General features: G+C 34.8%; 1 protein-coding gene across 1 annotated transcript in view; it reads right to left on the bottom strand.

The window, feature by feature from the left end:
* Nucleotides 1-4130: 4130 nt before the first annotated feature.
* Nucleotides 4131-23867, bottom strand: part of ADAMTS20 (ADAM metallopeptidase with thrombospondin type 1 motif 20) — a 168136-nt gene continuing 148399 nt past the window's right edge. The window contains exons 38-39 of the mRNA XM_021704883.1: nucleotides 6720-6824; nucleotides 4131-4220 (exon numbers count right to left, since the gene is read on the bottom strand). Coding sequence (XP_021560558.1) covers nucleotides 4131-4220; nucleotides 6720-6824 — 195 coding nt within the window. The remainder of the gene's footprint in view (nucleotides 4221-6719; nucleotides 6825-23867) is intronic.

The raw sequence follows: 23867 nt of genomic DNA, 5'->3' as shown, positions 1-23867 counted from the left end.
AGTATTATATTAATAGAATAATTTATCAGTACTATAGTTAGAAAAGTAATCAATATGGCAGTTAGAAAAAAACTCAATACTATAATTGACACTACAATTTTAAAAATTGTATCTCTCGATAATTGATACTGCAATTAGAAAAATAATAAAAATATAGAAAAGATTTGAACAATAGAATATTTGCTTACATAAATCTACACAAACTTACTGCAGAATATGCAGTATTTTCAAGTGCACATGGAACATGCACCGAGCTAGATCATACACTAGACCATTAAACAAATCACAGCATTTCATGGAACTCTCCCTCTCCCTTGCCAAATGCTATTCAGAAGTTAAAAGGGAAAAAAACCAACAACAACTCAGAATATGTAATTGGGGACAGCTGGGTGGCTCAGTTGGTTAAGCGTCTGCCTTCGGCTCAGGTCATGATCCTAGGGTCCTGGGATCGAGTCCCGCATCGGGCTCCCTGCTCAGTGGGGAGTCTGCTTCTCCCGCTCCCACTCCCCCTGCTTGTGTTCCCTTTCTTGCTGTGTCTCTCTCTGTCAAATAAAAAAATAAAATCTTTTAAAAAAAAAGAATATGTAATTGTGCTTGGCAATTAGGAGTTCATTATGATTTTAGTGAAAGCAGTATCAATAAAATATTGAGGGTTGGAAGTCATGTTATAATGGACCAATGCTTGAATGAAAGGTGAAGCTGAAGAGACCATGAGAATAGCAGTTTCTCTCAGAAGTTTCTCTCAGAAAATAAGAGGAAGAACAGTGAGTAGTGATGGGTGAGGGGGGAGACACATTTTTGTTTTAAAATAGAAGACGACCTAGTGTATCATGCTAAGTGACATAATTCAGACAGAGAAAGACAAATACTATATGATTTCACTTATATGTGGAATCTAAGAAACAGAACAAACAAACAGAAACAGACTCATAAATACAGAGAACAAACTGGTGGTCCACAGAAGGGAGGGAGATGGGGGGAATGAGTGAAATATACTTCATAACTCCTAGTTATAAAATAAGTCACAGGGTGAAAAGTGTAGTTTAGGAAATACAGTCAATAATATTGTAATAAGATTATATGATGACAGGTCGTGACTACATTTATCATGGCTAGCACTGTGTAATGTTTGGAATTGTGGGATCCCTATGGTGTGCACCTAAAACTAATAAACATTGTAAATCAACTGTACTTCAATAAAATTTTTTTAAAATAGTAAAAAATAAAATAAAATGGAGAGAATTGAACATGTTGTGTTTTGGATGAAGAGAAGGAGCCAGTGGGGAGAGAAAGGAAAGGGAGGGAGAGAGAATAATCTCTAGGGAAAGGTTCTGGAGAATTCAGAATGAGAAGAAATCAAGAGCAGAGGTTGGGGGACTGGACTTCAACATGAGCAGAGAAATCCTGCTCCTTAAAGAGTGGGAAAAGTAGATAAAATACATGTAGAGAATGCTTCATCTTAAATGATAAACAAATATAGAAAATTACTATGTACTGCATATTAATATTTGCAATTAATTTAAGGTAGAATCAAAAGTATGCTTTTTGATAAGAGATTCTCAAATGTTTTAAATCACATTCACATAAAATGCTTTACTCCCTCATGTTTGTTTCTTTTCTTTTTTTTTAATGAAGTGAGGAGTGGGATGGGGAGTATAAGAAAGGGGGTATGGGAAAGATGGGGGAGAAGAGAGGCAAAGAGAATAAAAAATGATCAAGCAATTCTCAGAAAAAGAAACCTAATAGCAAAATATGTGTATAAGAATCCTCATCCAATCTAGTAATCAGATAAATATAAATATTCAAATAATGCAATACTATGCTATACCCCAGCAGATCAGATTTTTTAAAAATTCATGTACCATTGAGGATGTGGATACTCTAAAAATTTTTACACCTTACCAGCAGTGATTTAAATTGATTTAACTGCTTTGGATAGTACTTTGACAATTTCTAGGGAAGTTGAAGATGGATGGGTAAAACATATTATTGTTTACAAGAATATGCTCCCTCCCCTTAGGAGAGAATTCTAAGTCCTCAGTTCCCCGTGCCTGGCAATCCTTCCCTGTAGGAAGAATATATTTCCCTGACCCAATGACTAGTTCCCCGTGCCTGGCAATCCTTCCCTGTAGGAAGAATATATTTCCCTGACCCAATGACTAGGATTTGGTTATATGATTTCATTTGGCCAATTGAATATGAGTATATATTCAATGACATGAGTATCCCTTGTATAAACAGAAGCTTTTAAAAGCATTGCAAGTTTTTGTCAGCCTCCTGCCCGTATTCCCTCTGCCATGAGAAGGGTGTATAGCAGACATGAGCCATTTCCATTCCAATTGCAACAATTTGAATAAAAAGTTATTTGAGGGTGCCTGGGTGGCTCAGTCGTTAAGCGTCTGCCTTCGGCTCAGGTCATGATCCTAGGGTCCTGGGATCGAGTCCCGCGTCGGGCTCCCTGCTCAGCGGGAAGCCTGCTTCTCCCTCTCCCACTCCCCCTGCTTGTGTTCCCTCTCTCTCTGTGTCTCTCTCTGTCAAATAAATAAATAAAATCTTTTAAAAAAAAGTTATTTGAATTTCTGGAGTGGTTTTAGGGTTATAGATTTTTTGGTAAAGGATTCTTTTTTTTTTAACATGTAAGGAAAATGAAAACAAAATGCTAATGTATCACACAAATATGTTTATTATTTAAATGTTTATAAGCTATAAGATTTTATGAATGAAAACTTTTCTAGAAAATGTTACACATTTTGTATTAATGGTTGTAACTGGTTTAAGGCACATAGTGCAAAATACTTCATTTCTGATACAGAGATCCCTAAATGTTTATCTAACCACATTGGCACAAAATTGCTTTAGTATCTTATATGGTACAATATATGTTTGGGGAAAAATAAATAATAATAAATCGGAAAAACACTTTGTGGATAAAACTAGTATACTACTATTTACTGGCAAAAATCTATTAGTAGATTCATTTTTTGGTTTACAAAGTAAGTTGCCTTAGAAAAATATTGTCTATGATTCTTTTAAAAATCATATTGTTATATAATACACAAATTATTCACCTGAAAAAAAATCTCTTACAACCTGAGAATTTGCCCATGAATAGTTAATTTTTATACTATCTTTTAGGTTTTGGCTTTGAGAAACCTCAGATATAAAATAACTTGAACATCTCTAATAAAAATTTTGCTTATGTAAACATAATTTTGTCTACCAAAATAAGAGTTTCAAAATTTCAATAATTCTAATTTCTTTACTTGATTAATAAAATACAGTACATAACTTTGAGAAAATAGATTTTTTAAGAGTTAATATATACATATATGAGTTATAGAGACAGAATATAAACATTATAAAAACAAGGTATTGCTCTTATAAGTACAATCAAATTAGAGGTAGGTGTTTTAAGGAAAATTCTATTACATCGTATCTTCTTCTGTTTTATATCCACAAATTTTCATATTTAGTATTTAACCCAAGCATATATTTTTAATATAAAAGTGTACTGCATTTTTAGGATGATTTTTTTTTTTATTTGAAGCACCATAACCCACAATTTAAAATTTAAGGAAATATAAAACAAGGTATCTAAGCTGTATCAGTAGAAAGTATAATGGCTATGTACTTTTTTGATATGACTATGGATTTGCTACTTATCTGACAGATTCAATAATGTTTATAGGTATTTTAAATAAATTCATTTTCCTAATTTTTACTTGCTCCATTTTAACAAGTAGAATAAACATTCATTGTACAGTACAATACTGAGTAGAGATTTATATGTGTGTTTATAGACATAATATAACTGTGATCCAGTCCAAGCTGTTTGTTAACAGCAACATTATCTTGGTATAATTCATTCAAATATCTCTGTACATTATACCATAAATTATTCTGTCCTTTTAAAAAGTTCCTAATTAGAGTCACATATCTGTTAAGTTTATTTTGAAGGCTTTGGAAATATTAAGCAGTGATTTGATTCCCTGATGAGCACCCTGAAAGAAAAAAAAAAGCACAGACATTTTGGACATGGAAATCTCAGGAAGGGAAGAGTAAGGAAACAAGCACCAGTTATTTGCAGATATTCCAGAGAATATCTCCTCATACTTCCTGCTTCTGAATGTTCATACTACTTGAATTGGGAGACCAGTAGTCATGTGAGGAACACACTTTCCACAGAACCCTCCACATCTGCCGTAGACTTTGATTCCATCCTGAAAATAGGAAGAGGCAGAAATATAGGAGAATCGGGCACAAGCTGGTATCACCGTACATAGGCAGAAAAAGCAAATGCTTTGAATCATGCGGCTGAAATCATTAGCCAAAGTTTCCTATATTACATTTGAGGTCAAAGATCATACCATTTCAGGATTAGTTGAAATTGGTGGTCATGGGAATCAGATAATCTGAGATTCAGATTAGCTACTTGATGATTATAAACCATATTATAATTTAGACAATTCATCTCAATCCACATATTTTTCATCAAGGTGTCTATTTGCTTCAGTGAGGTTGTTAAAACCTCTCCCAATTTGCTGTCCAATATTTACATGATGTTATATAAGATTCTCACAGGCTAAATAAGAAATATACAAATTTATAATATAATTACTGCTTTCAGTCCAGTTTTCTCCCCCCCATTTTATCACAAATTCTATACTTCAAGCTGTGTTTCTAAGGCTTCCATGAGATGTTTGAGGTTAATGGGGGAAAATATGACTTGTATACAGTTAAGGTCAAGTATTAAAGAGGGCACGTACTGAATGGAGCACTGGGTGTTATACACAAACAATGAATCATGGAACACTACATCAAAAACTAATGATGTAATGTATGGTGATTAACATAACATAATTAAAATTTTTTTTTAAATAAAAAAAGAAAAGAACAAAGAAGGGAGATTTTTGTTTGTTTGTTTGTTTGTTTGAGAAAATCAGAGCGGTTCATTGAGGAATAGGTTGACAGAGGCTGGTGAGAGGGGTGGGACAGATGTTCTCTCTAGACTCCTTTCCATCCTTGGTCCAAAAGTCAAAGGACTGAGGACAGTTTGATAGGATGAGGCAAAAACAGTTTGAGCTCCTATATGAGTTTCTGGAGAAAGTGAGGTTTTTTTTGTTTTGGGGGTTTGTTTTGTTTTTGATCTAAAGAGGGAGAGCAGAGAAGGAAACTGAGTTCCTAGAACATTTTGGGATAAAGACTGTTCTGAGATCAGGGGCTTTTGAAGTTGCCTTTTCTTTCAGAAATTTTTCTTAGCTCTCAAGAATCTAAGTAAACAGAGAAGAAAGGAATGGCAGTAAAATTCCCATTTATGTACATTCCTATTCCCAGATTCTTTAAGTAAAAACCTAATCTTAATTAAATGTCCTGGCAAATGAAAAGAAGTTTGCATTTCCCTGTGTAAACGTGGGTTCCACCAGTCTCCGCTTCATACCAGGCCACAGCTTTCAGGAAATATTTTCATTTGCAATATTTTTGGATCAAGCTAGAGATTCTCGGTAGATTAAATAATTACTTAATCTTTAGAATGGAACTTAAATAGAAGCAAAAGGAATGATCATACTGAATATTCATATCTACTGGTAACCTCTGGATAATTAACCAAAAGATATCTAAAAGCTGGATAAGTAAGGTCAAACTATTTCATTGAGCTCTTTTACACTGAGACCTGCTCAGAATATACTTTAATTAATTTATTCCCATTCTTCTACCAAAAGGGATTAGACCTAAATATGCCAAATAAAAATTTAAAAATAGCTGTTTGTCATAAAAGCTGACTTCTTACCCAAATGACAGAAACAATACAAAATTTAAATTCTTCGTTAATTAAAACTCAGTTTTGTAGTCTTCAGAAATAGAATGTTTTAGTCTATGAATATTAGAAAATTGAATTTCATTACAAGTAATATTGATACAAATGTAAAAAAAGTCACTTGTATCCAAAGAAAGAAAAACCATAAAACAGAATGGGCAGGGGCCGTTGACGGTGCTGATTGACTAGCAACATAGGTGAGAACACTTAGAAAATAGCTCCTGATTTATGCTAGATAGAGTCAAGCTATCTGAGACACGGTCACTGTCAGTAACAGGAGCCATCTCATGAAGTGTATGTGCCAGGACACTATTCCAGCAAAATTAGATGTGTCCTACCTGTAAAAGCCAAGTACGATGTTATCCGCATAAAGGCAAAGGAAAATATGCACACAACCATAAAAATAGTCCTAATTCTTACAGAAACTGTAAAGACTACATGCTAAATGAAAAATGACCACCCCATCACTAAATCCAAACAGTGAGGTAAATAAACCAAACACCTACTCCTCACTTTGAAATATTAAAACCAACAAATCTTTAATAATTAAAATATAGCTAACAGTACTACCTCTTTTTGAAGTTCATGAATTTCAAGTCATTAGCCCCAAACTTGAGCTAGATAGAATCTATATGCCCTGGCATTTGATATTTCAGGTTCAGATATCGATAGCCTATACATGAATTTATATGCATATAAGACCACCTATGTATATTATAAAAATCACCCCAGTTTCATTATTTCATAGATTAATATTATGCCCCATCATATGTAATATGCCTCATCTATGCAATAACTCATTAGTCATTAACTTTGTAACTCTAAAGTTAAGGTAAAGGACCTTCAATTCTAGTTCACAGCACAGAAGTATTTCAAACAAGCGTTTTGGTCCAGCAGGACTTACTTGTGACCTGTGTATGATGACAGAGGCATAACTCCCCTGAGCAAGCCACTTTGCTGTGCTGGATATCTTCATTCCAGTTCCTGCCAAGTTAATGCTGAACTGTCCCTAGATCGTAAACAAAACAAAATAGATGAAATTCATAAAATATTTAAAAATGCTCGAAAGAAACACCTGAATTTGAATTATATAAGAAAGGCCTCAAATTGCTTTTCAAGGGTCCTCCTTTAAAAAAATAAAAAAATTGGGCGCCTGGGTGGCTCAGTTTGTTAAGCGACTGCCTTCGGCTCAGGTCGTGATCCTGGAGTCCTGGGATCGAGTCCCGCATCGGGCTCCCTGCTCGGCAGGGAGTCTGCTTCTCCCTCTGACCCTCCCACATCTCATGTGCTCTCTCTCTCTCATTCTCTCTCTCTCAAATAAATAAATAAAATCTTTAAAAAAAAATGAAAAAATATTTTTTTTGAGAGAGGGAAAGAGAGTGGGCACAGAGGAGGGGCAGAGGGAGAGGGTGAGAGAATCTTAAGCAGGCTCCACGCCCAGTGCAGAGAGAGAGGAAGGGCTCAATCTCCTGACCCTGAGATCATGACCTGTGCCAAAATCAAGAGTCGGATGCTTAGGTGACTGAGCCACTCAGGTGCCCAAAATGAAAGAATACGGATACAACTTCACTCTAAAGGAAACGGACCAGCTAACATTTTTTAAAAAAAAATTGATTACAAATAAAAAAAAATTGATTACAAATAACGTCTTCTCAATACGAGGTATCTGAATCAATACCGTATAACGTGATTTGTGCACAAGTAACTCCGTCCAACCCTAGGATTCTAAGACTTGACAGCTAGAGTTAGTGTTCTTGGAGCAATAGGCAAATCTTAAGAAGGGATGTTCGTAGGGACTAATACCAGACTTAACATTTCTCCAATTTCTATTTTTGACCCTTTCTTGCTAACTTCCCTGATAATCATTCCCGTGTTTAATGTATTTTCTAGAATCTCCTGTCAATGTGCCCTTCTCTGTTGCCATAAAGATCTTACTTCTTAACCCCACACACAAAACTACGGAAAGTATTATCATTGTCCCAGCTATTACGTTCTTTTTAAAGTACGCAGAAGTGTATATCGGATGTGCGATGCCACATGATTTACACACAGTGTGTGAGCCCCCTAGTGGCTTTATGATCTAATTCTTTTCAAGACACAAGAAGCTTTTTCATGTCAAAATACTTCAGACTATCTCTGTTAAAAATTAAACCTTAAATGTCTGTTAATTGAGAAAATGTGTTACTAAAATGGGTAAAATTCTGGCACATTTATATGATCTTGCAGTACAGAATTACACATTGAAAAATAAAATTAATTAATGCTAATTAAGCCTATTGCCAATGTTCAAATATACATAGATTCAGAGTGATAATCTTGGATCACATCACTATATCCCACAGCCTAAGCCTCATGAATCTTGAGCAAGACTGTGATAAAATATTAGGGGTTACATTACATTATATGAATGAAAATATTATCTTGTCATGAAAGCAAAAGTAAAATAGATTTCAAATATATATATTGTAAATTATTACTATTGCTAAAACAATTATATATCAATTTAGTTTATTGCTAAGAAATCTAAGTTATTTCTTAATTAAAATAAAAATAAATTCAATACATTTATAATACAATTTTAATAAATGGAGAATTTTCCCTATAAGAGAAATAATGTTTAGACAAATTTCAAACAAAAATTTATTACATACATCATTTAATTATAAATTTAGAACATGACCTAGATATTTCATTGCTGTATTCTCAGAGTCCAGAATAGGGCTTGGGTACTTAGTGGTTTTGAATGAATTAAGTGCATTATAAATATTAAATTTTAGTATTACACATAAATACACAATTACACATCTAAACCTTTCATATGCCATGATAATGAATGACATTAACACTAGACACGTTGGTATTTTATACTGGTAAATACTTAAAAAAGAACTAATTCTAACTACTCTAATACTTGATAGTCAACCTGATACAACTTTTGCATTGAATATCTTCATCCTACATTAACTCATAAGTAGGTTTCTCACCAAATAAAGTTCCCTTAAAATAGAAATATATTCTGTGATGTAGGTTTCCTATGACCAGGCACTTATTGAATGCCCCACTGGGGTCATAGAATGTTTTCACAACCTAACATTCTACACTTTCACTAATCCTTTACCGGCAACCCCCCCCCCCCCCCCGCCCCGCCAAGGTTGCTAGGAAGCATTCAAATGTACATACACTAGAAGTGAAAGGAAAAAATCCCAACTGACTATTGCGAGACTTAGGTCGTGTTAACACAATTGGTTGGACTAGAAATATCTATTGCTCCATTTCTCCAGACTAATTTTCATGAGCTTTACTTATGTCCTTAGTCTTCATTAAAAAGCAACATAATATAATCTCAAAGAAATGGTAAAACAATTCATCTGAAATTTGAGATAGTATTGATAGACATAAAAATACATTTCACTTACTCGTTCAAGATTACCTGAGTGACAGACATGGTGTCGAGTACTGTGGCAGTACAAAGACATATCTCACTCTAAATCTTTTAAGTGAAGAACAGATTGGTAGTTGCCAGGGAGGTTCAGGGTGAATAGGTCCTCACCCATGGTCAAAAGATACAAAGTTCCAGTTACAAGATAAATTCTGGGAATGTAATATGCAGCCTGGTGATTATAGTTAACAATACTGCACTGTATATTTGAAAGTTGCTAAGAAAGTAGATCTTAAAAGTTCTCATCCCAAGAAAAAGATTTTGTAACTAAGTGAGGGGATGGAAGTTAATTAAACTTCCTATGGTGATTATTTTGCAATATATACATAATTAAATCATTATCTTGTACACTTTACACTAATGCAATGTTATATGACAATTGTATTTCACTAAAACTGGGGAAAAATAAATAAGTAAAATAGCATATGTATATAGATAAATGTAATGAACTGGAGAGAATTACAGGACATATTTACTTATTTCCATATAACATAAAAAAGGTACTGGTATGTTCCTATGGAACTTCAGAAGTAATAAATGATTGAATAAATTAATTATTTCAGTTCCATATTTCATTTAAGATTAAAATGCAAACCTCCTTAAACCTAATCTTTAACTTAAAATTAGTTCAACGTAGCTACTAAAAATTTGTTTTTTAAAAAGTAGTATGAGGTTTACCACCTCTTCTACTCTCAACATTTTTTTAGATTAGGCAACCATAAGGAATAAAATTCTAATAGCAAAATCATGAGTGAAAGGTGATCCAAAGATCCAATAATTCAACAAATTGGAATATCTGTCCTTGAGTTATTAACTGCATCAAAGAAAAAAGTACTAATGGGTATAAGAGAAGAACCATAGAGGTAGATACAAGTTTTAATGTTCTACTTCTCTTATTGACTGGTTGGTTCATGGGTGCTCATTACACCATCAAACTTTTATAATTTTAAAATGTGTTGTACATATTTTATTATGAAAGGGATCTATAATCTAATGTAATTATAATAAAAATTCCATTGGGGGGACGCCTGGGTGGCTCAGTCATTAAGCGTCTGCCTTCGGCTCAGGTCGTGATTGAGCCCTGCGTCAGGCTCCCTGCTCAGTGGGAAGCCTGCTTCTCCCTCTCCCATTCCCTCTGCTTGTGTTCCCTCTCTCACTGTCTTTCTCTCTGATAAATAAATAAAATCTTTGAAAAAAAAATTTCATTGGGAATTTTTGTAGCTCTAGAGAACTGATTCTAAAATTTATATGAAAAGACAAAGAAATTAAAATAGTTAAAACAATTTTTAAAAAGAATAAACTTGAAGGACCCATACTACCTTATTTTAATGCTTATCAAAAAGCTACCATAACCAAGACACTGCCATGAGAGGTAGGTAGATCAATGGAACAGAACAGTCCATAAATAGACCCACATAAATATGTCCACTTGGTTTTTGACAAAGGTGGAAAGGTAATTAAGTGGAGAAAATACTGTCTTTTCAACAAATGGTTTTCGGACAATTGGATGTCTACATGTAAAAACCATCAGACTTCACACAAAATTAATTCAAAATCAATCATAGGTCTAAGTGTGAAACTAGAAAACTATACAAATTTTTGAAGGAATCAGGAGAAAATCTTTGTAACTTGGAATTAGTCAAAGAGTTCTTCAATATGAAACTACTTGCATAACCCATATAGGAAAAAAATAATAAATTTGATTTCATTAAAATTTAAGATTTTTGCTGTGTGAAAGACACTTAAAAGAAAGACCAGGAAAAAATATTTGCAAATGTCATATGTAACAAAAGACTTGTATCCAGAATATGTAAAGAACTCTCAAAATTAAACAGTAGGGAACGAACAATCCAATTTTTAAAATGAGCAAACGACTCTAACACACATTTTACCAAAGTAGATATGCAGATGACCAATAAGCACATGAAAGATATTTAACATCTTTAACCATTAGTGAAATGCAAATTAAAACCACAATGAAAGTCCACAGAATATCGGGGGGTGGGGGGCAGAGGGACAGAAAACTTGACAATACTAAGTGCTGACAGGGAAGCAAAGCAACTGCAATATAAATCTTCACTAGTGGGAATACAAAATAATAAAGCTACTCTATAAAACAGTTTGGTAGTTTCTTATAAGTTAAACATACACATACCATATGACCCTACAATCCCACTCATAGGGTACTTACCCCAGAGAAATGAAAATGTATGTTCACACAAATACCTGTACACAAATGTGCATATCAGCTCTATTCATAATCTCCCCAAACTGTAATCAACCCATATTCTTCCAGTGAATGAATGGACAAACTATAGGACAACTGTACAACATCTGTGTGATGGAATTATTTTCTCAGCAATAAAAAAGGAACAAATTACTGACACCTGCAACAACACAGATGAATCTCAAAGGCATTATGTTGAGTGAAGAAAGCCAATCTTAAAAGGTCATATACTGTATGATTCCATTCATATGACATTTGTATGACATTCCAGAAAAGGCAAAACTATAGCAACAGAGAAGAGATCAGTGTTTACCAGGAGTTAGGTCCAAGGGAGAAATTGACTCCATGAAGGGAGTGCGAGGGAACTGTCCTATATGCTAATTATGATGATGGTAAAACAAATCTGTACATATGTTAAAACTGTATACTAAAAAGGATAATTTTTCTGTATGTTACAAAAATTTTTTTAAATGTGAATGGGTGTAACATTTTACTTAAAGAATAAATTTTTCAATTCACTTGCAAATGAAACCCAACATGTTATATGTAAGAGACACACTTAAAGTGATTCATAAAGGCTAAAATTAAAAGGATAAGCAGAAAATGTACAAGGAAAATGAACACAAACAAAGAAGAGGGGCAGCAATCCTAAGGGACAAAGTAGAATTCAAGCCTCAAATCAGGAAAACATGACAAGTAAGTATTAGAAACCATTATCTACAATGAAGAAATAACACGTAAATATTATGAATTGAATAACACAGCAAATTTTATGAAGCAAAACTACAGGAGATGAAAGTATACATAGATAGATAGAAACCCCCAATAGGAAATTTTAATATACCACTTTTAGTAACAAGACAGATCAAGCAGGCAAAGATAAGGAGAGAGATAATCTAAACAATGTAATAAAAAAGGTAGGCCTTGCAGATATATATCAAACTCTATTTTCTTATAGTAAAAAAATACATGTTCAAAATATTTAACTGGCTCTGAATATTCAAAATAGATGCTGGCCATGATCTACTGACATTGGCTGAATGTCTCTTGCTCTTATGTGATCAGTATTAATTACAAAACAGCTGAAGAAATACACATTAGGTTTTATGGTCAAAGTTTTGTGGCTCTTTGAAAAGTACCAAACATTTTACTTTACTTCACTTTTGATATATGTATTCTAAAGTCACATCACACTCCTTAACTTCATCTTATATTGCAATGTGGCAAAGTTTATTTTCCCTAAAGAGTGCCATATGTATCCATTCTCTTTTTAGCATTCATGTCCCAGAGTGCCCTGTCATATGCAAACACAGAGGATGTGGTTTTGATGAATCCCAAACAAAATAAGTTCTTTCTGTGACATCAAACATCTGGAGAGTATTCATGCAAATGTTGTATAACTTAACACAGAATCTGGTTTATATATTTGACAGAACATCTCTAAGAATACTAGATATTTTTTTAAAGATTTAATTTGTCAGAGAGAGGGAGAGAAAGAGCACAAGCAGGGGGAGCAGAGAACCCAATGCGGGACTGGATCTCAGGACCCTGGGATCATGACCTGAGCCGAAGGCAGATGCTTCACTGACTGAGCCACCCAGGCTTCCCAGAATATTAGACATTTTGTATTTTTGGTAACAGAAACCTCAGTCAGTTGAATAGAGAATGAATATAGATGGGCAAAGTTCCTACTGACAGCACATACCTATCTATGCCCGATAACATCTAACGTGGGAAATAAAACTTTGCATTCTAGAAATACTGGAGAGCTTTGTGAGGGAGGCATCTCACTTTGATGAGTAGAGAGGAATATTTTATTACTGTACTGGTTCTGCCTCTGTCTTTCTCAAGGATCTTGGGTAGGTTATTAACATGGAATGCCTGTTTCTCCTAAGTATAAAGTGGGATTACCCAGTTTACATCTTTCTCAAGATATTGTAGGGAGGAAAAAGGGGTTACATTGAAATTTAAGAAAAGGAGTTAAAAATTAATGGAAATAGCTATCTTACCATTTGAAAACCTGATTGTGCTAACATCTCTTATTCAGATTCCATGCTCATCAAGAAATATTCTATTTATAATAATTAACTTTTCTGTTATTTCCCATTAGGAAAGTTAAATGAGATAAGAGTTCTGATTCCACTTGACAGGTATATGATTTACTTGAATATCAGCTCTCTTGTGAATTTTGTTGATGTCTCAGTGACCAGACCTTACTCAATTCAACATGTAATAAAAAGGACTGGATTCCCAGAAATGGTAAACTTTCCAAAGTAATGGCATCTTTGAGCCCTTGTATCAGACTTTCCACAACTCTCTGTGGCATTCTCAATTTACTTCTCCTTAATCACATTTTTTTTAAAGATTTTATTTATTTATTTGACAGAGAGAGACACAGCGAGAGAGGGAATACAAGCAGGGGGAGTAGGAGAGGGAGAAGCAGGCTTCCTGCCAAGCAGGGAGCCCGATGCGGGGCTCGATCCCAGGACCTGGAATCATGACCTGAGCCGAAGGCAGACGCTTAACGACTGAGCCACCCAGGTGCCCCCTTAATCACATCTTTGATGAGAAGGCACAGCTTACAAGAAGGATGCGTTGCTGGACAAACTTGATCAGTCTTGACATGGGTTGATGATTGGAGAATGAATAATCTCTACTTAATCTCTATTAAATCTCTACTTAAATGGAAATGTTATTAAAAAAATCCAAACATGAGTAAAAATTTTGCTGAGGGGCACCTGGGTGGCTCAGTCAGTTAAACATCGGACTCCTGATTTCGGCTCAAGTCATGATCTTGGGTTGTAAGATCAAGCCCCAGGTTTGGCTCTCAACTTAGCAGGGAGTCTGCTTCTCTCCCCGTCTCCCTCTCCCTCCTCTTGTGCACTCTCTCTCTCTAAAATAAATAAATAAGTCTTAAAAATTTGCTGAGAATGCTAAAAAGTTTAGATTACACATCTTGACTTTAGAAGATGTGTCTAAAAAGACACAGGATAAGACTTCAGAGTTCATCAAGGTAAGGACAGTCTTGGGAAGAGAACTGAATAGAAGATGTGGGTCAGAGAGTCATATTATGGGAAGTAGACTTATCATCTGGCAGACCAATATGAACGAAGTGGGAAAGGAGAAGAATGGACATGGATAGAGCTAACCAGCTTCAAAGAGCAAATAAGAACATGAGCCTCCCTTGCCAAGTTATTTACCTTTAAAAATATAGCCAAGAGAGGAAACATTCCTGGAATGGCAACTTGAGGAGCCCTGTGGCCTCACTCTCCAGCGAAACAACCATAACTGGTGAAAATTATAAAATATAACAACCATTTAAGGTCTCTGAAAACTATCCTAAGGTTCTACAACAAATGGAAAACACTAATTCACAAAAATTTATATCTAGGTAAAAACAGTGTCTGTGACATTTGAACCATGACCTGCCCCTCCTCCTACCTCAGCAAGATGACAGTTTTACTCTTGATGGGAACACAAGACTCTATTTCCCCAGCTCCCTCTTAGGGTTAGGTTTTCTCCCTGGGAGGGACAAACCACCAGCAATTCTCATCTCACCCAGTTCACAGAAGCTTTATTACAGGCAAGAGTGGATGAGGCTCTGCCACCCAGTCCCTACTCATAGAACAGAAGATCTACCCCAGGCATGGTAGGTTAAGAGCACAAGACTCAAATCAACCCTGTTCAAAATCACTGGTAGGGCAGAGGTTCTATGCTGAGAAGGGCAAGCCAAGAAGACCAGGGGCTACGGCTATGACTCAGCATTCTGCTTAAAAAATGGGATTGTTACTCTGAGAAGTTGGTCCTATCCCTAGATCCACAGAATTGGTGCAATGTATCTTCCTTAGGAGATAGTCAAGATGTAAGGACAAAAAGTTCCATAGCTTTTTCTAAGGGATATGAGCTTATCTGAGAGAGGACATGGGAGAATTTCAAGCCTAAAGATGCTATTGAAAACAAGATTTTAATGGTGTGCAGCTAAGAGGAAAAGGGTGATAGTTCAATGAGAGCAACAAGCAAAATGGTAGATCAAATTGGATTTTAACAGAGAGAACCAAGGAAAGAGACAGCTAAGAAGGGCTCCTTTTGAGGTCTTACCTGACCTCAAAGACTGACCTGTAATACTACCCTGGCCAAAGGGCTTAAATTTAGTTGAATCAGACCATAGAGTAATTTACTCCTCTAGGATGTTATTGAAAGAATAGAGCAATCATCTAGCAATTAGGGGAGACTAAGAGCTGAGTATGGTATCAGTAGATTCAGACCAGCTTAAAAACTTAATGGGGAGTTGGGAAAGAGACAGAGATCCCAGCTAAAAACACTATCATTCCAGGAGGATCAGAGTGACTGTGTACATGTCCAAGGCTGTGCCTTCCAAGGAGTGACATCAAAGACTGCACAGGGAAAATAGATGTCACTGAAATAGTCCTGCCAAGGAACTAAGCAAATAAATAAGCAAGCAAGCAACAAGTCCTAGAGGGGAGGGGGAGATTTAGTGTCCACAGTTACTAAAATATATGATCTAAAATGCCCAGTTTTCAACAAAAAAATGAGATATGCAAAGAAGCTGGAAAGGATGACTCATATTCAGGGGGAAAAGGCATTAGAAACTGCCTTTGAGAGGTTTCAGATGTCTGGCTGAGCAGATAAAGACTTCAAAGCAGCTATTATAAATATGTTCAAAGCGCTAAAGAAAACCATGTTTTAAAGAAAGGTATGATAATAACGTCTCATCAAATAGAGAATATCAATACAGAGATAGCAGTTACATTTAGAAAAAGAGGAAAAGGAAAATTTTGGAGTTGAAACGTACAATAACCAAAAAGAAAAACTTCACTAGAGGGGCTCAAACAGTAGATTGGAGCAGGCAGAAGAAAGAATTGAACAGATATCAATAGTGAAATACAATCTGAAGAACAGAGAGAAAAAGAATTAAGAAAAATGAACAGAGCCTCAAAGAAACAAGGGTACACCATTAAATGCACCAACATATGCATAATGGGAGTACCAGAAGGAAAGGAGAAAGGAGCAGAGAATATGTTTGAATAAATAATGCCTGAAAAATTTCCAAATTTGGTGAAATTCATTAATCTATACATTCAAGAAACTCAATAGATTCCAAGTTTGGCAGATACACACAGATCCACATACAAATAGGTGATACTAAAGATGATGAAAGTCAAAGACCAAGAAAATCTGAAAGCATCAAGAGATAAATGACCACATATATAAGAACCCCAAAAGATAAATAGCTGACTTCCGTGTTTTTATCTAGAAGCCAGAAGACAGTGGGGTGACATACTTAAAGTGCTGGAAAATAAAAACTATAAGTTGAGAATTTTATAACAAGCAAATCAATCTTTCAAGAATGAAGGCCAGGTGCCTGGGTGGCTCAGCTGTTAAGCGTCTGCCTTCAGCTCAGGTCATGATCCCAGGGTCCTGGGATTGAGCCCCAAATCAGGCTCCCTGCTCGGCGGGAAGCCTGCTTCTCCCTCTCCCACTCCCCTTGCTTGTGTTCCCTCTCTCGCTGTCTCTCTCTCTCTGTCAAATAAATAAGTAAAATCTTAAAAAAAAAAAAAGAATGAAGGCCAAATAAAGACATTTACAGATAAACCAAACAGAGAAGATTTGTTTATTAGTAGACCTGTTTTACAAGATATGCTAAAGGAAGTTCTTCAAGTTGAAATCAAGTAATACCACACATTAATACAAAACAACCAAAGAGTACTGATAAAGGTAATTCTGCAGGTAATTATAAAAGATGCTGTAATTGCACATTTCTTTTCCTTTCTACTCTTAACTTATTTTAAAACAATTGTATAAGCTAATAAGTATACGATTATATTAGTGATCTATAATGTATAGAAATGTAATATATTTGATGATAATGACAAAAATGAGGCAGGTGGAAACAAAGCTGTTTGGGAATAAGGAAATGATACCAGCTAATAACTCAAATCCACAGGAAGAAAAGAAGAAACCTAGAAATGCTAACTATAACAGTTCAAATAAAAATTTCTATAAATATGTAATTTCTCTCATTACTTCTCCCATATTCTCTAAGAAACATAAAATTATATAAAGTTATTATAAAAATGTGTTGTGTGTTTGTTACATATGTAGATTGTATAACAAACATAACACCACAAAAGGAAGAGGAAATAGAGCACATAAAGGAGTAATGTTTCTATATTTCACTGGAATTAGGTAGTATAAATCTGAAGTCGATTCTGATAAGATGTATTTTGTAAACTCTTAATCAGCAATTAAGAAAGCAATTAAAAATATAGTGAAAAATTTATTAAGGAAATTAAAATGCTATACTCAAAAACATTCAATTGATAAAAAAGAAAGCAGTAAAGAAGAAATGGAGGAAAAAAACAACATGAGACATATAGAAAACAAAGTAAAATGGCAAATATAAATCAAGACATAATATCAATATCATTAAAGAATTCAAAGGCAGAGATCCAATAAAGTGCCCTCTATAGAAGATACTCTTAAGATCCAAAGATGTAAATAGGCTAAAAGTAAATGGGATAAAATTATATATCATGTACTATCTGTGAGCTGAGTGGCCATTCTAATGTCAGATAAATTAGACTTTTAAAACAAACAAACAAACAAAAAATGCTACTTCAGATAAAGAAGAACATTTTTTAAAATTTCTTTTAAAGATCTTTTTTAAGAAGAATATTTTATAATGATAAAAGTGTTGATATATCAGGAAATTATGAAAATTATAATCATATACAAAAAAAATCCCAAAGTAAATGAATAAAATACAAAGTAAATGAAACAATAAGATTAAAGTGAGAAATAGACAATTGAATAATAATTGCAATGTTTCAGTGAATAGAACAGCTAGGCAGAAGATCAACAAGGAAATGGAAAAGTTGAACAATACTTCAAACCAACTAGACCTGACAAACGTCTATAGAATATTTCACCAACAACAGAATACACATTCTTTCCAAGCACATATTGAACATTTTCCAGAATAGTCATATGCTATGCCATAAAACAAGACTCAATGCATTTAAGAGCATGTATAAAGAATACAAAGTGTATTTTCCAATCACAATGGGAAGAACTCAATAACAGAAGGAAATTTGGGAAATTCACAAATATGTGGGAATCAAACACTATACTCTTAAAGAACCAATAAGTCAAAGAAGACCTCACAGGTGATCATGGAAAATACTTTACGATAAATGGAAATGAACACATGTACACTGTACACGTACAATGTACCAAAACTCAGAGGATGCAGCAAAATAAATACATAAGAGAAAATCTAAATCGGGACATGCTTAAATTAAAAGAGAGGGAAAAAAAAGATATATCAATAACCTAACCTTCCACCTTAAGATACTGGAAAAGAGCAAATTAAATCTAAAGCAAGAAGAAATAAAGAAATGATAAAGAATGGTCTGAAAATTGATTAAATAAATTAAAAAATAGAGAAAATAAACAAAATCAAGTGTTGGTCTCTTTGTTCCTACATATAACCTAGCAAAGTTAAAGCAGGAAGAATAGAATATTTGAACAGACCAATTAGCAGAAATAAAATGGAATCAATAATCAAAAACTCTCCCAAAACAAAAGTCCAGGACCAGATGGCTTCACAGGTGAATTCTACCAAATATTTAAAGCGTTATATTCTACCAAATATTTAAAGAGTTAATACCAATTCTCCTCAAACTGTTCCAAAAAATACAAGAGGAAGGAAAACTTCTAAGTTCATTCTATGAGGCTAGTATCACCCTGATACCAAAAACCAGATAGACACCACAAAATAAAAGAGAACTAAAGGCCAATATCTCTGATGAACACAGATGCAAAAATCCTCAAGAAAATACTAGCAAACTGAATCCAACAATACATTAAAAATATTATTCACCACAATCAAGTGGGATTTGTTCCTGGGATGCAGTGGTAGTTCAATATTCATAAAATAATCAATGTGATACATCACATCAACAAGAGAAAGGATAAAAACCATATGATTATTTCAATAGATGCAGAAAAAGAATTTGACAAATTACAACATCCATTCCTGATAAAAAAAAAAAAAAAAAACCTCTACAAAGTAAGTCTAGAGGGAACATACTTCAACATAATAAAGACCTTAGGTGAAAAATCCACAACCAACATTATATTTAACAGTGAAAAACAGAACTTTTCCCCTAAGACCAGGAATAAGACAAGGATGTCCACTCTTGCCACTTTTATTCAACATAATACTGGAAGTCCTAGCCACAACAGTCAGACAACAAAAAGAAATAAAAGGCATCCAAATTGGTAAGGAAGAAGCAAAACTCTATTTGCAGATGACATGAGACTATAGAAAAGCCTAAATACTCTTCCAAAAAAATACTAGAACTGATAAATGAGTTCAGTAAAGCCATAGGATACAAAATCAATGTACAGAAACCTGTTGCATTCCCATATACTAATAATGAAACAGCAAAAAGTGAAATTAAGAAAACAATCCCAATTATAAGTATACCAAAAAACAATAAAATATCTAGGAATGAACTTAAACAAAGAGGTAAAAGACCTATACTCTGAAAACTATAAAACACTGATGAAAGAAATTGAAGACAATACAAAAAATGGAAAGACATTCCACACTCAAGGGTTGGGAAAAGAAACATTGTTAAAATGTTTATACTACCCAAAGCAATCTACAGATCTAATGCAATCCCTGTCAAAATACCAACAGTATTTTTCACAGAACTAGAACAAACAATCCTAAAATTTGTATGGAACCACAAGAGATTTCAAATGGCCAAAGTGATCTTGAAAAAGAGGAACAAAACTGGAGGTATCACAATTCCAGACTTCAAGTTATATTACAAAGCTGTAGCAGTCAAAACAGTATGGTACTGACACAAAAATTCATAGATCATCGGAATAAAACAGAAAACCCAGAAATAAACCCAAGAATATAGGTTCAATTAATCTTTGACAGAGGAGGAATGAATATTCAATGGGAAAAAGATGGTCTCTTCAACAAATGGTGTTGGGGAAACAGGACAGCTACATGCAAAAGAGTGAAGCTGGGCCACTTTCTTGCACCATACACAAAAATAAACTAAAAATGGATTAATTACCTAAATGTGAGGCCTGAAACCATAAAAATCCTTGAAGAGAGCCTAGGTAGTAGTTTCTCTGACACTGGCCATAGCAACATTTTTCTAGATACGTCTTCTAAGGCAAGAGAAAAAAAAAGCAAAAATAAACTATTGGGACTACATCAAAATAAAAAGCTTCTGCTAGCATAGGAAACAATCAAGAAAACTAAAAGGCACCTACTGAATTGGAGAAGTAATTGCAAATGACATATCCAATAAAGGTTTAGTATCCAAAGTATATAAAGAACTTGTATAGGGTACCTGGGCAGTTCAGTCAGTTAAGTGTCTGCCTTTGGCTCAGGTCATGATCCCAGGGTCCTGGGATCAAGTCCTGCATTGAGCTCCCTGCTCAGCAGGAAGTCTGCTTCTCTCTCCCCTTCTGGTCCTCCCCCCTGCTCATTCTCTCTCTCTTTCAAATAAATAAATTCTTAAAAAAAAAAAAAGAACTTATATAACACAACACCAAAACCCCCAAATAATCCAACTACAAAATGGGCAGAAGACATGAACAAATATTTCTCCAAAGAAGACATATAGATAGCCAACAGATACATGAAAAGATGCTCATCATCACTCATCATCAGGGAAATACAAATCAAAACCACAATGACATATCACCTCATACCTGTCAGAATGGCAAAGATCAACAATACAAGAAACAACAGGTGTTGGTGAGGATGTGGAGAAAAAGGAACCCTCGTACACTTTTGGTGAAAAGGCAAACTGGTGCAACCACTGTGGAAAACAATATGAAGGTTCCTCAAAAAATTAAAAATAGAACTACCATATTATCCAGTTATCACCCTAGTGGGTATTTATCCCTAAAATACCAAAACACTAATTCAAAGGGATACATGCACCCCTATGTTTATTGCAGAATTGTTTACAATAGCCAAATTATGGAAGCAGCCCAAGTGTTCATCAACAGATGAATGGATAAAGAGGAGATCATGTCAGCTATATACAGAAGAATGAAACTCCACCGTTCTCTAATACCATACACAAAGATAAACTCAAAATGACAAAAGACCTCAATGTGAGACAGGAATCCATCAAAATCCTAGAGGAGAGCACAGGCAGTAACATCTTTGACATCGGCCACAGCAACTTCTTTCAAGATACATCTCCAAAGGCTAGTGAAACAAAAGCAAAAATGAACTTTTGGGACTTCATCAAGATAAAAAGCTTCTGCACAGGAAAGGAAATAGTCAACAAAACAAAGAGGCAACCCACAGAATGGGAGAAGATACTTGCAAATGACACTACAGATAAAGGGCTAGTATCCAAGATCTATAAAGAACTTCTCAAACTCAACACCCAAAAACCAAATAATCAAGTCAAAAAATGTGCAGAAGACATGAACAGACACTTCTCAAAAGAAGACATACAAATGGCTAACAGACACATGAAAATATGTTCATCATCATTAGCCATCAGGGAAATTCAAATCAAAACCACATTGAGATACCACCTTACACCAGTTAGAATGGCAAAAATGGACAAGGCAAGAAACAAATGTTGGAGATGTTGTGGAGAAAGGAGAACCCTCTTACACTGTTGGTGGGAATGCAAGTTGGTACAGCCACTTTGGAAAACAGTGTGGAGGTGCCTCAAAAAATTAAAAATAGAGCTACCCTCTGACCCAGCAATTGCACTATTGGGTATTTACCCCAAAGACACAGATGTAGTCAAAAGAAGGGCCATATGCACCCCAATGTTCATAGCAGCAATGTCCACATTAGCCAAACTGTGGAAAGAGCCGAGATGCCCTTCAACAGACAAATGGATAAAGAAGATGTGGTCCATATATACAATGGAATATTACTCAGCCATCAGAAAGGATGAATACCCAACTTTTACATCAACATGGATGGAACGGGAGGAGATTATGCTAAGTGAAGTAAGTCAATCAGAGAAAGTCAATTATCATATGGTTTCACTTCTTTGTGGAACATAAGGAATAGCATGGAGGACATTAGGAGAAGGAAGGGAAAAATGAAGGGGGCAGAAATTGGAAGGAGAGATGAACCATGAGAGACTATGGACTCTGAGAAACAAACTGAGGGTTCTAGAGGGGAGGGGGGGTAGGGGGATGGGTTAGCCCAGTGATAGGTATTAAGGAGGGCACGTACTACATGGAGCACTGGGGGCTGTACGCAAACAATGAATCATGGATCACTGCATCAAAAACTGGTGATGTATTGTATGGTGACTAACAAAACATAATAAAATTAAATTAAGAAAAAAAAAGAGGAGGTCGTGTATATAAATATATACACAATGGAATATTACCCAGCCATAAAAAAGAATGAAATCTTGTCATTTGCAATAACAGGGATAGATCCAGAGAGTATAATGCTGAGTGAAATAAGTCAGAAAGACACATTCATATGATTTCACTCATATGTGAATTTAAGAAACAAAGGAAAAAAGAGACAAACAGAAAAAAAGATTTTTGACTATAGAGAACAAACTGATGGTTACCAGAGGGGAGGTGGGTGGGGAGAATGGGTGAAATAGGTGATGGGGATTAAGAAAACATTTATCATAATGAGCATTGAGTTTGTATAGAATTGTTGAATCACTATATTGTACACCTGAAATATAACACTGTATGTTAACTATACTGGAATTAAAATTTAATAAAAAGAAAAAAAAAAGAATTAATTAGTCACACTCTTCCAAAAAAGTAGAAGAGGAGGGAATACTTCCCAATTCACTTTAGAAGACCAATATTTCCCTGATATCAAAACTGGATAAGGACCTCACAAGAAAATGACTAGGTCAGTATCTCTTATGAAAATAGTTGAGAAATTCCCAACAAATCAAATCAAATCTAGCAACATATAAAAAGAATGATATTACATGGCCAAATGGGATTTCTCCTAGGAATGCAAGGTTTCAACATACTATAGTCAACCAGTATGCTATATTGGTATATCTGGTACAGTAATGGACAAGAGCCACAGGATCACCTCAGTACATGTGGAAGCATTTCAAAAACCAATACCCTTTCATGATAAAACCACTTAAATTAGGAATAGAAGGGCACTTCCTCAACTTGACTGGAGGCATCTACAACACATTCACAGCTAACACACTTAATGATGGACTGAATGCCTTTCCCCTAAAATCAGGAATAAGACAAGTATATCTACTCTCATCCCTTTTTTTTTTTTTTTTTACTCTCATCACTTTTATTTAGTGATGCTCTAGAAGTTTTAGACAGGGTAATGAGGCAAGATA

Source organism: Neomonachus schauinslandi, chromosome 5 (genome assembly GCF_002201575.2).
Source record: "Neomonachus schauinslandi chromosome 5, ASM220157v2, whole genome shotgun sequence".
Lineage (NCBI taxonomy): Eukaryota > Metazoa > Chordata > Mammalia > Carnivora > Phocidae > Neomonachus > Neomonachus schauinslandi.
This window is presented reverse-complemented; position numbering and strand designations above follow the sequence as displayed.